General features: G+C 33.9%; 1 protein-coding gene across 1 annotated transcript; it reads right to left on the bottom strand.

The window, feature by feature from the left end:
* Positions 1–86: 86 nt before the first annotated feature.
* Positions 87–15,580, bottom strand: LOC134243762 (uncharacterized). Its single transcript, XM_062726006.1, has 13 exons — positions 15,559–15,580; positions 15,348–15,459; positions 15,001–15,179; positions 10,831–11,061; positions 10,689–10,733; positions 7,163–7,288; positions 6,957–7,082; positions 6,594–6,860; positions 4,763–4,892; positions 2,708–3,872; positions 1,154–2,354; positions 391–1,056; positions 87–112 (listed from the first exon to the last, which is right to left on the bottom strand). The coding sequence occupies exons 1-13, from the start codon at positions 15,578–15,580 to the stop codon at positions 87–89; spliced, it is 4,296 nt and encodes a 1,431-aa protein (XP_062581990.1).
* Between the last annotated feature and the right edge of the window lie 205 nt (positions 15,581–15,785).

The following is a 15,785-nucleotide window of genomic DNA, read 5'->3' as shown; positions in this document are numbered from 1 at the left end:
AAGCGGTTTCCTCGATTAATTTGACGTTTTCAAACGAAGCAGAAGTAACCTTACTATACTGTTCTTTCATCGAAATAAGATTATCCTCAGACCCCCGATTTTTCCTCATAAGCTTTACAATATAACTCGTGGGTTGAATTATATCATCCCGTCTCATTGCCCAATGTAGCATGACACCATCTGTTTGATCCGTGAAGTCTTTTTCCAAATTACATTGATAAAAACTGATTTCAAATGCAGTCTCATATTTTGTGGAAAATTTAAGAGACTTTGATTTTGCTACGAAGATTACAATTTTGTGGTTGAGTCCTATGATTGTTTTCAATACCATCGCGTCTGAGGAGTTAATTAAAATGGTTGATATGTTGAAAACAAATGAATATATTTTACCAATTTTCAATGCTTCATTGAATGTTACTTCAAATCCTTTCATAGAGCCTACCCTATTTAAATTGATATTTTTGGGAGTGTCTTTTGGACATCCTTTACCATCATATACTTGAATGCTTGACGTTAAATTTTTCTCATCAATAAATGTTACTCCATCAGAGGAAACAGTGGTCTCTCCTCCGTAGGAACTGGCTTTTACAAGAGAATAATACTTCACAAAAGGTTCGAAGACATTTGTGTCAAAACAATGGCTTTCTTTTGAAGACGATTGTGTATAACAAACAACATCATCTTTACCCTTTCTCGTTCCGATTCCAACTTCAAACGTGATATTTTCATGGTGTTCAAATCCCTTCCATTTTACACACAGTTTAGATGGATACAGTAAATAATCCAGATCGGAAAACTCTACAGAATCAGTATCAATAACAACACCAGGTCCGGGGGGAATTTGAGAGGGAATCCGAAATGACTTTGACTTTGCACTCGCAATGTGACCTGCTTTGTTGGTAACTATTATTTCTACCACATACTCGGCCGAGTTTTCTGTTTTTGAGAGATGAAGACGTTGAATAGGGTATATAATACAGTCAGCCATGTTAGATCGTGGACAATCATTTTTACTGTAATGCTGCAGAAAAGGGGTGACGAATTTAGACCCCTTACCTAAGAGAGAAAAAATATATTTCAAATGATATTAAAATCAGAAACTTATAATACGTAATTACCGAACAGAAATTTACTTTCATGTGAAATATATTACCTATTCGAAACAGAATAGATTTCACTGGATCTATCTCTTCCTGATCAATGAATGTATCATTTTGCCATCCAATATAAATATTTCCATTTTCAATAACCAAGTCTAGTTCTTTAACAAAAACAACTGGTGTAGAATCAATAATCATTGGTCCTACTCTAACAGTTTCCGCAACTCCAGCCTTGTTTATGCTTTTGATATACAACCAAAATATATCTGCACTTCGTAACCCTGGGTGATAATTTATATATTTTGGTCGTCCTAATGTTTTAGTGTATGAAACAAGAGAAGGACTGAGATATTCCGAATCTGAGATGCCAAATCCTACGAGAAAGTCATCAAGCTGAGATTCCAAATCACGAAATTCCCATGAAACTTCGATCTTATCGGAAGGAACATAAATTTCTCGATTGTTGAAGGGAGAGACCTTTTCACACATTCCTTCAGAGTATGCCTCATCTGCAGATCGATTGGAAACTTGCGGTAAATTTTTTATAAACCCAGGAAATGTAAAATTTCTACAAATTTGAGTGCACCGCGAAGAATTCGTCAATGATATCTTTGACAGATTATCCAAAATGAGGAAAGGATTGTCGTTTTCATCACATGCTATACCCTTCCTTGTTGTAAACCTTTGACCAGTCAGGTTAAAAATTTGAACTGGGGACAAGTCATACATTATACCATCAGAACATGCAACATCGGAACGTTCACCTGCGTTATTGAATGCAATCACGGATGCGACATACCTTCCTTTCTTTGGGAAATAAAGACGAATAGACGTTTTTGTTGTATTAACTGCAACCATGCTTTCATTTAGTTCAACATCTAAAATTTCATACGATCCGAGGCATCTAGAGAACATGACTACCTGGTACAATCGTATCCCACTCTCATGGTCTATAAATCCATTCCAGTTTAAAAGGGTATTGTTTTCGTTGGTAAAATCTTTATCCTTTTCTTCCGGGGCACCTTCCATAACCACTCCTTTTACAGGGGCCGATTCATCAACGAGGATATCCACATGATCAATAGTTCGCAAAAAGGCGTTGTTTGTGACGACAAAAGTAAAAAAGTAATCTCTATTGTGCTGTCCAATGTTCTTATTGTTGTGCATCAGTTTTGACATATCTATGCTGTATGTTGATATTTCACCGGGGCCAAGTGATGGACAATAACACTTTGTATAGTTGTTACAGTCATTCTGAAATGATGCCCAAATGAATATTTCAATAGATGACTATTAATGTATTCAAACAAATTTAAAAATGAGAAAGCATATAAGCAGCACACACACCCTTACACACATAAACACACCCTCACCCTAAACCCTATCACAAATCCTCTCCCATACGGCCCCCAACGATGATCCATATAATATCATAAAAGATTGATTTTTATCAACTTTTAGAAACAATTTAAAGTACAATGTACATGTTCAAGAAAATTTCTTGGTTAGCAACTGCTTGGCTTGAAACTTTTATACGTGTAAGTTAAAACTGTTCAAGTAAATACAATTACTGCCCTCACACTATAATAACTAATAATATTACGTACGCCATTAGGTAGACGATTTACTGCTAAAGATCCGTTCCCAATATCCATTTCACCTAACGTTGTTCCAAAATACCACTGAATGGACCTCAGTCCACTATGGAGGTCTTGAATAGTTAAAATCATCTTCATTTTTGATAGCTCAATAGCATTGTGAACAAAAAGTCCTTTAAAATCGCCATTGTTTAAGCCCATGTCGGTAATTTCTGGAACAGAGGTGTCTATATGAACCGTAACCGAGTCGTTATTAGAGTTACCCATTATGTCAGTAGCAAAAACATCAACAGAAACAGAATCCCCGTCCAGGAGAGTCAAGTTGGTACAGTGTTTCGGCATCATTACATTTTCATGCATCTGGTTTATAATTCTTTTATTTCCATTTACAGTTATTGTGAAATTAAACTCTATAATGCCGTCTAAATTGACGGTGCCATTTCTGGGCAAGGGATATTCGTTGTCTTCGTATTCCTCTGCAATTAAAGATTTTCGTTCAATCGGTTTGAGAAGATTAGTCTTTTTGTGTAAAGTGTTATAAAATCGGCCGGTCCAGTCAAAGCAAAGTTCAGTTTTCTGTGTTTGCCAGGTTCTGCTAGAACTAAGATCTGCCGTCGCAATAAAAAGATTCTTTTGAGGATCTTTATGAACATCAGAGCAATTGTCAAATAGCACAAATCTTCTTGCTATTTGAACATTTCCTTCTCCAGAGTTATCTTTAATTTCAAGGTGGATCTCGTAAAGTCCACAAGTAGATAACTCAATATGCATAGGCGTTGGTGTGTTTGATGTTCTTGTATTACTTTTATCAGCTGAAATATCAGCTTTCAACAAAGCACCATCACCATGTATTCCATAGACAGTTATTTCGTATTCTGATATTCCTGATGCGTTTATATGTTTGCCTTTGAAATTATCCATATCTTTCCAACCTTTTATTCCAACTGTAACAAATGGCGACTTTGTTATTGAGTTTGGAATTTGAATAACGTCTAAATTGTTACATTCTCTAGTGACCTTACAATGAAGAGGTTGTAAATTGTCGAACCAAAAACATAATTCTCTTGTTGTCACCGTTTCATTGTAGTACTCTCTAGGTAGTGGCTTGTTCGGATCATGTAAAACTGTGGTTTGAAGATATCCTTTTCCAACAGCCAAAAACGTATAGCAAAGCCTAATGAAAAAAAGTTGACAATTATGTTCCATACTATAAAATCTAATTCAAAATGGGATTATAAATGTGAAAAAAATATTGATCCATGTTTAAAATCAAAATCATCATCATCGTCATCATCTGCATCAGCAACATCAACATCATTTCTTTCTTTGCAAATAAAAGTACTATACACAGCTATGTATTTAAGTGTTGTTTACTGTTAAAAGAAGTCGTATTTCTATGATGAAGAAAATTAATGACAAACAAGTTGATGAAACAAGAATGTAAGCTGTCGTGTTTTAAGTCATCATTTTGTAAATTCTATAGTCATTACAATCGACCTTGTCAGCAAATACAATTTATAATGGAGTCAAATGCTGACTGACGTTTTTCATAAGTGTGAGTCCATTATTTATACACTGAATTGGAGACGGATTTTCTGTTATTTCCCGATCATGACAAGGAGCACACGGCGGGTATCACCGGTCGCCACGGGATGCTCACTCCTCCATGGCACCTGATTCCATCTCTGATGTTTAAGAGGTCCGTGTTTGTTCTGCTCCTATTTTGTATTGTTTTATGGACTTTTGATCTTGAATACTGTTCGTTATCCATATGAAATTATGACAAATTTTGTTTAAGGAGTAGCAATTTGAAATATTAGCATTTAGCTGAAATTCATATATATAGCGACCATATAAGGGCCCTTTATGCAGTTTTTTTGTGAGGTCTGAAACCAAAATAAGTGTAAGTGTGGCGTTTTGAATTTTTTTTTATAGACAAACGATTAAAAGATAAACAAAGCAGACACATTACTCTCACATATTATGTTCTTTCTTCTATAAGTAGAATTTATCATTCTACAGAAATGGTAATGTTAAACGATTCAGGAATAAACAGTAACTCACCCATCTCCATTTTCAAGGGTAATATTTGGTAATGTTGTATCGTTGTTCTTAACGTTGACAGTATCTTCAAGACGGTTAATTCCCACGACGTGGTCAGCGAGTCTTTCACCAAATAGCATTTGTCTTGATTCTAAAATATAAATTCCTTATTATTTGATTCTATGTAAAAATTAAACTGTATGGTAAACTTCCATATTTACGAAGTAATACGAGGGGTGATCAAAAAGTTCGCGAACTAATTAATTATCTTCCAAAAAAGACAAAATATTTGGTTTCAGTATTGATTATATTTTAAATTAATCCTCTCCGATTTTAATGCACATCTGCCATCGTTCTGCGCATGCGCGAATCACGTGATGTAGCCGGTTACGTGACTCCCTCCGTAGCGTTCTGTCACAAAAGCTTTAAGATTTTTCTGAGTTTTATATCTCTTTCCATGTACGTTAATTTCTATAACAAGAACAGTTCATTTGTCAGAAATGGTCAAATCTCGGCAAAAGAATGGGTGGATAAGAATATCGTTCCAAAAAATAAGCATGGACACCATCAAAACCCAAATCTTCTGCCTCGGGAGAGATGTTTATTCCAGGTGGATAGAGAATGGGTGCTTCCTTTTTATCATACCTAATATATTGACAACCTAAAGTAAACGATATTTTAGGTATTTAATAATCATATTATTGTTAGGATATTCAGCTATTTTTCAAAGAGTAAATTGGAGGTCTTTCATAGCTATATTGCTTAATTAAAAACACATCTCTTTTCAAAGTTGCTTTCACTGGGCAAAATAACAAGCATCATTTTTAATCACCTCCCTTCCTTCACTAAAACAATCAATCCAATTAATGATTAAACTTCTAGCAAGTTTTTTGCCTTCATAAACCTTGTACAAATTACATGTATTATATGCTACTTCAAAGGAATTTCCAAGATATACCATAAATTCTACAGTCGTTTGTTGAACGAGTACGACTGAGAAAACCATTTTTCGTCACAAGTGACCTGCATAGTGACGTCATTTTCACACTGTGACGTCACGAACAAGGAGTAAAGCTTTATTCAGCATATGCTATTTATAGAACTTATGTATGGCTACATATGTACCAATTGTACCAATTTTTTTTTCTAATCTGAATTGTGGTTTTGTAGATATAGAGATAGTTTGCGAACTTTTTGATCACCCCTCGTATTTTAATATCAACTGTATATTTTGATTATGGTATTTATCTTCCATATGATTAGATATGGAAGAGATTGCTCTGAAAACGATCTTTTTTTCAATTAAAACACCACTGACAAATAAGTTATTGTTACAAGAATTTACGGATTCAGTAAGCTTTTAACAAATGTTATGATCGTTTTAAAGACTTTGTATGTAAATACATTTTGTACAGCCTTTTGGTGAGTTGTATATTGTTGGGCAGGCTTAAAACATTTATTATACCATTGATGTTTTTGTACTGGGTTTGGCTGCCGAGTTCTCGTATACCTGATCAATACGTAAGGCTCACGGGCGGGTGTACCCGGTCAATGGGGAAATCTTTCTTGTCTTGGGCTACTGATTTAACCTATCTTGTTGCAAGAGGTCCGCGATTTTGCCCTGCTCATTGATTTGATTACTTGCTTTCTGAGACCGATCACTGTTCGTTATTAATATGTTTTAAATGTCCTTGATTATTTAATACAAGTTAAATAAACGGCCATTAAAATAATCATATGCAATTTCTCAATATTCTATTTAATCATGTATTACATACTATCTAATCCTGCAATGATCATTTCCTTAATTTGAATGATTTAATCTAAAAAGGAAACCATTCATATCATTCACCTTTTACGGTTCGTTTCCAGTACAGAGAAAGACTTCCACCTCCTATTCCAAATTTATACTCTGTTATGAACGTTGGCTTTGGGTGGGTTGGTTTGATGGTAAATGTATATTGTAAGGTAAAATCTGTCTTTGTAGCCTGAAATTTTATGAAATTGTCTCGTTGGTCTTGGCAAGCTGAAGACGAATTTATTTTTTTCAGAATGCTGTGTTCTCCGTTTCTTCCATGTATACCAACGAAACAGGTTACAATAGTTGGTTTGCGGGTCACTGAAACATAAATAGAAAATAAACACACTCGGATTAAATTTGCTCACAGAAAATTCGATGTTCAAATGAAAAAAAGAATATTTCAATATTTCGCACTTATGCATTTTGCTTGATCTGCATTTTTTACGGTAGAAAATCCTTCGTCGCACTGACAATGGTGAGCGACATTATCAGAGCCACATGACCCGGGCCAGCACTGTCTGTTTTCCTGAGAACATAACCCTAAAATGAAAATGAAATAATTTTAGTAGTGTATTCTCTCCAAAAGCATAAAATTGGAATTATTTAGGTTAATTACTGACAGGCACACTCTCTGCTCCCATTGTACAGTACCACAGGTAACGCCGGGTGGCATCTTTTGCAATGACCATGTGGAGAGAGATAGCAGTCCAAGTCAATTTCCACACAGTTTTGTATTTTGGATTGATCTAAAAAAAAAAAAAACAAACATCTTTTTTAATCTTAAATTATACTCGATACAAATCTGTATTCAAAAATCTGTATTCAAAAATAACATTAAACAGGTCGGAGAGAATACTAGAAATCGGGTATTATCCGTGAAATCGCGTAGGGTATCGCTGAATCCGCGAAATCGGGTATTCCGTGCAACTTTCTATACAAACTAGAGAATAAAGCAACGGCGCATTATGCCAGTAACTGTTTCTTGTACATCAGTATCTTGTGGATTTATTTTTATTAAACCTAATTCATAAGGTTGTCAAATAAGTTTAAAATCACACGACAAACATTGCTGGGGTAACAAAGAGGACACAATGGCGTTATTATTTTTCAATATAATTTCTAAAAACAAATAACTACACTTCGTTTGTCTTTATTTTCCATTAAAGTATTCCATATACTTATTTTTCTAATTTGTGCACTATTCACAAAACGTGAAATTTTAAAGAAATTAAACGACTAACGCCGTGTTATGTATTTTTACTGAAAAATGTATGGCGTCCCTTTCTCGTGAAATATAAATTACTCCTAACAGTTAGAGAGTACAGTATAAGCGAGTCATAATTGTATATCTCTGCAATAATAGAATACCAACGTTATTATAAAGAAGAAAATAAAATAAGAGGAAATAAATACCCACGGGAAAACAGTTTGAAAATAGCTAATTGAAGGTGAGTATCTTTTTTTTTTATGTCAATTTAGCATGGATTTTTTATTCAAAGACACCGTAAATTTTTTGGTTGCATTTTAATCGATACAAAATATACTATTTTAACTTTATTTTATGCATTTGTGTGAAAATTGAGAGCGTGAAGTCATATGAACAGGATTTTCTTGTTTTTATTTGGGGGGGGGGGTTATAAATAAAAGTCAAATGTGTACATCTTTTCATGAAGTTAAAATACATTGAATTTCTCAATATAGATCGAGGTACAGTCATATTGAATATGAATTACATAGTCAAGTTTTCACATTTCTTATAGTTTTTACGTTTATGAACATGTTAATGAACAAACTGAAATAATGGAGTGTTCAATTGCCTTGGAAAGTCTTGTCTTACTTTCTGGGAATATAATTCCTCATCAGACATTAAAATTTCATAAAAATCGTAGCCACTTCCTTTCTTTATTATACTATTTGATAGACAGGGTAAATTTTACCTCTTTACTTTCTATATTTTTTTTATATCGCTATCTTATACCTCATTATAATATGCTAATACAACGCACTATCTGATTGGTTCTAGACAATATGTCACAGTTTTCTTTTAGTTATTCTATCTATGATACGTATTACTCATGGCAATAACTTTTCCTAATACTCATCTATAATGAAAAAATATGTTTAAAAAATAAACATGAATTCTAGTTACTTGTAGTCTTATATTGTGTTAGAAAATAACAGGTTGCTTTTTGTTTACCTACAATGTATATGATTTTTATTTGATGAATAAATCTTCCCTACGATTAAAATTATATGACCGAGTTTAACCGACCGTGACATTCAAAGAGAGGTCTCTTGGACACATGTAGAACACAGTCGAGGTTGTTTTGTCAGAGGTGGTCAAGAAGCCTTTAGCCCCCCCCCCCCCCTCCATTTTTATCATTACATTATTTATACATTCATTAAAAAATTTGATTTTATGCACAAGATGAATGTGAAAGTAATTAATGACTCATAATTAGATACGATAGACAATCCCTTGTTTATACATGGCATCATATCTGGTGTGTGAAATGTGTTTCCGTATAATTTGATTTATTTACAAATTGTTCATGTTTGTCGTGTTGATGTGGAATTATGATAAATTCCCGAATTCTGATACTTAACAATTCTGTTGTGTTGGGAATGAACATTAGCAAGATGCATATACTTTCAACATAAGGAAAAATATAAAGCAAATCGAACGCCTTTTTGTGTGCAGATCATGAAATGTACTGAGCTCCACGGGTATTTGTTGTCCCGAGCGCATTAATCTTGACGCCCAAATTCTTACATGGCTAGTGATACCTTTAGAAAACATGTGTATCTAGATGAAAGTTAACTCCCATTGTTTAAGTTTTATTAGGTGTTTACACCTCCTATACCCGATTTCGCGGATTCAACGATACCCTAATTTCGAGTATTATACGCGATTTCACTGATAATACCCGATTTCGAGTATTCTCTCCGACCTGTTAAAGGGGCTTCGTGGACTATTTTGATCTCCTCTAGAAGAAGAGCTCTATATAAAGCTATAACAAAATGACTAAATTTTAAAACTAAAATTTATGAAATTTTTCTTTGCCAAATGATAGTTGACAGCTTAAGATATCATATCCCAAAATTTAAGTTATATCTAGTTATATCTGGTGGTTAGTAAAAATACTTTGTTAAAGATATATATGCCGTTTAGTGTTTTATTTTAAAAGAAATAAATATATGTGGTGTCTCATCAAGTTATATAAGTTATTTACTTTCTGCAAATAAGACAGTTCCACTCCATCACTTTTTAAAAGTTATGAAATATTATTTTGTAAAAATTATTTTCTCTCCAAGTCGGATAATAAACCGCCTCTTATTGAAATATTAATGATGACGTGGTCTCGCATGCTCACAGCAAACAATGATCCAATCTCGTGAATGAACCGAAAAGCATGATGGTCTACTACGTTTTTACTACTGTAACAAACACGTGAGTTAGAGATTGTCAATACATGAGCACACCTCAGAGTTGGTTGCTTTTTGTACGGAGGAATAATCACGTGCAATTGTCTATTCACTAGCAGTACAGCACGGGGAAACTCTAAACAAACGGACCTTTACAATGGAGTGGGGAAAACTTTAATTTTTATCATTGTTGATCATTTGTATGCAAATATGAGCCTGGGACTAGTAGAAAATAATGTACATAATGCATTAAGCGTGTAAATGCTTGGAAAAATGCATCAAGTCTTTCCGAGAGCGATTTAAAAAACTAGCCTTTTCGAAAAACACATGTAGTATTTTATGTAGTAACCCATAAATGCATTAAATGCAACTCATTGGGCTGATTGGTCTATTTGTCAGTCATATTGATTCCTCACTGAACAGACGTCACAAAAAATATTTTCCTCGACCTGATGATTCTCGCGATGCTTTTCCAGCGCACATGCGCAGATCCAGAATAAACGTCAGTCCTTTATAAATATGCATGAGAATATCGTGTTCTTTTCCCGACCAGAACTTTGTTAATACCGAATGATATTTCGTCGAATTTGCAAGAATGCTTCATTTTTGATAGCTTATCATACTTCAGAAATTTTTGTTCGGTTTCAGCTGTGCAAAAATACTGTTTAACACGGCATACATATCTTTAACCTCCTAGCCTTCTGAAAGGAACTACTTTACCTTCTGCTTTTACATAAATGCCGATTTCATCAGCGATACTAGGTCCTTATAAGAAGAAAACAGAAACAAATTAGAGGAAGCAACAGAGTAAAAAAGTATTGAGATAGAAAAACTGGTGCTTACAAAAAGACTGCCAACTTACCACATGTGTAATCTACATTTAAAAATTTCTTGTCTCCTACGGCTGGATCAGAAAATATAGCATTGTCGGCCTTTACCGAACAGGCATCCATGTAGTTACACCTGCTTCTCATTTGAGATGTCCCATAAGTCCACCGACCACCTAACCCATAGGTAGCTCTTTTTATGTGAATAGTCCCTTGAGACGCACAGTTTATGCTCAAATAATCATGTTCTTTTGCCGTTGCGCTCACTACAATAATAACACTATCAAAAGACATAAGAAACAGATCATAAATCGTTTCAATGATAGATGTTTATTAAAATTTTTTAGACCAGTGGCTGTTTCTTCAATGGAACGCATTATGACGTATCAGTAATACAAATATTTTTTTTAACCCGACTTTAAATGTCTATTTATACAGATATAAATATAAACAATAAAATGTCTTTCTTTGGTTGTTAGAACAGGTATCAACGTCACATCTATTTAAAAAAAAAATACGTACATGTAACCTGGCTACGCGCTGTGTTTTTTTTTTGCATCTAGTGTGACATTAATATTTAAACTAACATGCAAGTGTGATATTATGATTTCTATTTGTGTATGTGTTTATTCGTTTTTATTAATTTTTTTCATATCATTTTGAGAAATATAACCACAACTTCGTTTACGCACCTGAATTAGGTTGCCTAAGTCACCGTATACAACGGGTAACGCGGGGAAGTCGCTAAAAAGTAAGGGGGAGTCGTTTTCAACGTATGGGGGAGTCGATTATCACCGCTTCGGAGTCAGAAGAGATGTGGGTCACGTCTTTTTTCGGTATATTGAAGATGTATATACAAAAAACAACTCGCCCACGGAAGGTAGCAATAGTTAAGCTTTCTGTTGGTCATTTGTCCGGCTAGCATATACGTCTAGTTTTCTCAAACACTTCGAAACTATTCGACATATTTCATATTTACGTTGATCGAGTGGTTAAAATATTCATAGTTTGCATAATCTACGACTTGTGTAGGGATTATGACAGTTAAAACAGCAAAAGCAAACTTTAATCTTTGAAATGCAACTATTCAAATTTGGCTAGACTTTATAAAAATTAATAATTAAGACATTTTCTCTTCAGACAGTAATGGTTACGTAGGGGGGAGTCGTTTCTGGAAAAACACAACGCATAGGGGAGTCACACAATTGAATTGTACTATTTTTTTTTAAATTTCGACTTTTCCTTTGCTAAATGCTTCCATACATAATTATTTTGATAATTTTATAATTTTAGTAAAATGTAACATGAATAAAGATCAATATAAGCAATATGTACATGTGAAAATAAAAACATGTATTTATCGTTTCTTATTGTGAAGTGCATGAGTATATACATGTACCAGTACTTCATATACATTACTACGTGAACATTTGATATGGTTTCTGCACGGATGATCAGTGGCATATTCCAAAATTTTCAGCATTTTAAATTAAATACCGTTAGGCAGTTAATGTCGAAGAAAAAAATATTGAAACTACAAATATGCAGGGGGTGAAGGAAGGGGACTTCAGCTTTGCCAATTTCCCTCACACATAACATGAAACTCTTTTAAAGAGTATACATGTATTTTGGGATGAGGGCATGATATTTTAATAATTTTCTTTGTGAATTTTTATAGCTCTGATTATGATTAGAACTTCAGACCCTGCCCTTACCCATAATAACAATTCTGAAAAACATTTCACGAAACAGGCGCGTAGTATGAAAGGTCTTCCAACGTTTTGTTGCAGAATATTTAAATCATTGTTATATTTGCAAATGTGTTATGATAAAATTTGGTTGAGAAACTCTGTTGTAACATTCTTCCACCAACCTTTTTTTTTGTTTGTCAAATTCTTTCAGATTTAAGTTGTTTATAATTTTTTTTTTCATACTAATTCATGAAAAATTGTTATTGTAAAAAAATTATAACTAAAAGAAGTAAAGCCTTTCTACTGTTTTTCTGAGCGGTCAAATAAATCTGTTTGACAGTGGAGTGAGATGTTGGACCTGTCGATGAGATATTGCACCGCTTACTTCACAGTGTGGGTGGGGTCACTGTCAGAACTTGACGGAATTAACAAAGTTTAAACATGACATTTTTGTCGACCCCTCAAACTTTTTGTTTTCGGCTTAACAGCCTCGGGCAAACAGTTTGGTTCCTCGGTTCGTAAAAAACGCATGTTGACCTCGAATTCTGTCTATGAATGTATACATGTAGTAATGACTGTATAAATCCCAGATCATCCCAAATATTCTCATTAAGTATGCATCGTTTGTGCCTGAAGATGTGTTATCTTATATGATAAAATAAAAATAAATTATTTATATGTGGACCAAATTGAAAGCATACACCAGTTTAAAAATTTCTAAACCCCCCCCCCCCCCCCCAAGAAAAAAGAAGTCAAGGTGCGGGAATGACGCGCCAGAGATTTTCACTTTTCCGATTAAAAAATTTCCATATTATAAATCTGATTTTTATGGAGAGGCTGTCATTGTTGAAAGTGAGGGTTCGTGTTCTTTTTGAATTTTTGTGATGTATAAGAAAATTACATACTGAGCTAGGAAAGGGTTTTGTCCCCAAGCACATGTGCTCCCAAGATATATATTCCAATTGTACATGTATATTGCTGATATTTTCTTGAACTAAAAACAACACCAGTTAGGTATGCATTTCACTTTATTTTGCGACTCCCCTATGCGTTGTGCTTTTCCAGAAACGACTCCCCCCTACGTAACCATTACTGTCTGAAGAGAAAATGTCTTAATTATTAATTTTTATAAAGTCTACCCAAGTGTGAATAGTTGCAATTGAAAGATTAACGTTTGCTTTTGCTGTTTTAACTGTCATAATCCCTACACAAGTCGTAGATTGTGCAAACTATGCATGTTTTAACCACTCAATCAACGTAAATACGAAATCTGTCAAATAGTTTCAAGTGTTTGAGAAAACTAGACGTATATGCTAGCCGGACAAATGACCAACAGAAAGCTTAACTATTGCTACCTTCCGTGGGCGAGTTGTTTTTTGCATATACATCTTCAATATACCGAAAAAAGACGTGACCCACATCTCTTCTTACTCCGAAGCGGTGAAAATCGACTCCCCCATACGTTGAAAACGACTCCCCCTTACTTTTTAGCGACTCCCCCGCGTTACCCGTTGTATACGGTGTAAGTGAAGTTTTATTCTATGATTTCATTGGTCCTTTTTTGATTGGTTATTTCTTATTTTTCATTCATAATACATTTTTCATTTTAAGTATAAACTTACCGCTCTTAACCTATGTATGTCAGAGCCGTAATACGCTTTCAAGGAGTAAAGAAGTTAATGCAGAGTCAGTCATATGCATTTTATGGTATGTATCTTATATATTTGATTATGTGTTTTAATTCTTGCCATTAAAAGATTCGATTTAAGTAATCATTTTGATTGCAAATATTTTACTTAATTGCATAATTGCAATTAAAGTTGTAACTTAAATAATAATGAGTCTGTAAGATTTCAATTAAAGAATGATTTTAAGTTTTGTATGAATTATTGGTGTGTGAATCACACAGACTTGTCACGTAGGCATATTTCATAAAGCACGCTAGAGCTTCATGAAAAATATACCTACGTGCAAGTCTGTGTAATTCACACACCAATAATTCATACTGAAGTAAAAAAAACACTTTTTATATTTACATTTTTCATGTCTTAATAAAGCATAAAAAATATACTCAATATTTGAATTCTTGCTGCCCTATTTCGTTGCTTTTTTCTAAAGTCTCTGAAGCCTCATTGTGACGTCACGTAAACTTGTGCACGTTTCTCTGTGTATATTCCTACGCCTACACGTAGGAATACACGAAAATGGTAATTTAAATAATTTTCACAGTTGGCTTAGTATATAGAAAAATACAACGAATGTAAATATTTTGAATTGTTTACAGAACACAATTTTTCAGAGTTATTTTTCTTTTGTTAACTGTAGGTAAATTATCTCGTGTTATTTTCATAATTTCTATAATTTTGACTTACTCAGTTTTAAACACTTTGTTATTTTAGGTACTAGTAATTCCCTTATTTCCTTAAAAAAATTATCATGAAAATATAACCTCTGTCTTGCTGCTCGGTTACACAAAAAAGCATTTATATTGTCTTTGTAGCATTTTGTTCTTACGGCTATTCCATAGTGAGGCTATAGAACCTGGACTATATAAAATTGCTGGAAGGCTTGGATTCTCTCCCAGCAGATCATAAATTCTTGTCCCAAATATTCCGAACCAAAATTTCCCAACATCAGATGAATGTCCGCCTTCGTGTTTACTGATTAAAAAGTGTCTATCAGAGTTCACCTGTCTGTAAAAAATAATAATTATTCAATTAATGATAAAGAAGATTTTCATACTTTGCAAATTGCTTCCACACGGAAAAAACAATAAAACATTATTTTCCCCACTGTTTTAAGAAACGTATTTCCTTGCTTAAAATTAATTCTCTAGTTTGAATTGGAACGGAGACCGTTACAGAATTTCTCTAAATGCCCCACCCTCCACTTTCGGTGCCTTATTCCTGATAATCTTCATTATATCAAGCATACTGGGCTTGGTATTTTCTACTGCCAAACCTTCAAAGAATGCTATCAAAAAGTATAAAACGTTACACTGTTGCTGTATGAAATATAAATGGTGGCTAAATTAAGTATATTAAAATTAGTCGTTTTTCGCATTACACTAACGCACAAGTGCTTGCATGGACATGGTGATAAAATCATCTTGTCTATGAAATATATGGAGATAACTAAAAGTATTCAAGCCCAAGAGCCCATAAAAGAAAACAAATAGGTGCAGAGTAAATACGGACCTCCAAAACATCAGGGTTTGAAAGAATCAGGTGCCATGGAAGAGTAAGCTTCTTCTGCCGACCAGTCACACCAGCCGTGAGCTCACTATTATGATTGGTAAA

Source organism: Saccostrea cucullata, unplaced genomic scaffold (assembly GCF_032062105.1).
Source record: "Saccostrea cucullata isolate Sc308-1 unplaced genomic scaffold, CSIRO_AGI_Scuc_v1 ctg2337, whole genome shotgun sequence".
In the NCBI taxonomy this organism is placed as follows: Eukaryota; Metazoa; Mollusca; class Bivalvia; order Ostreida; family Ostreidae; genus Saccostrea; species Saccostrea cuccullata.
The sequence above is the reverse complement of the archived record's forward strand: the minus strand, read 5'-3'. Positions and strand labels throughout refer to the sequence as shown.

Coding starts and splice junctions, on each gene's coding strand:
- LOC134243762 (XM_062726006.1), bottom strand. CDS start 15,580: ATGTCCATGCAAGCACTTGTGC. Junction 15,180..15,347: donor GGGGCATTTAGAGAAATTCT/GTAACGGTCTCC, acceptor TATTTTTTACAG/ACAGGTGAACTCTGATAGAC. Junction 4,893..6,593: donor CTGGAAACGAACCGTAAAAG/GTGAATGATATG, acceptor TTTATATTTTAG/AATCAAGACAAATGCTATTT.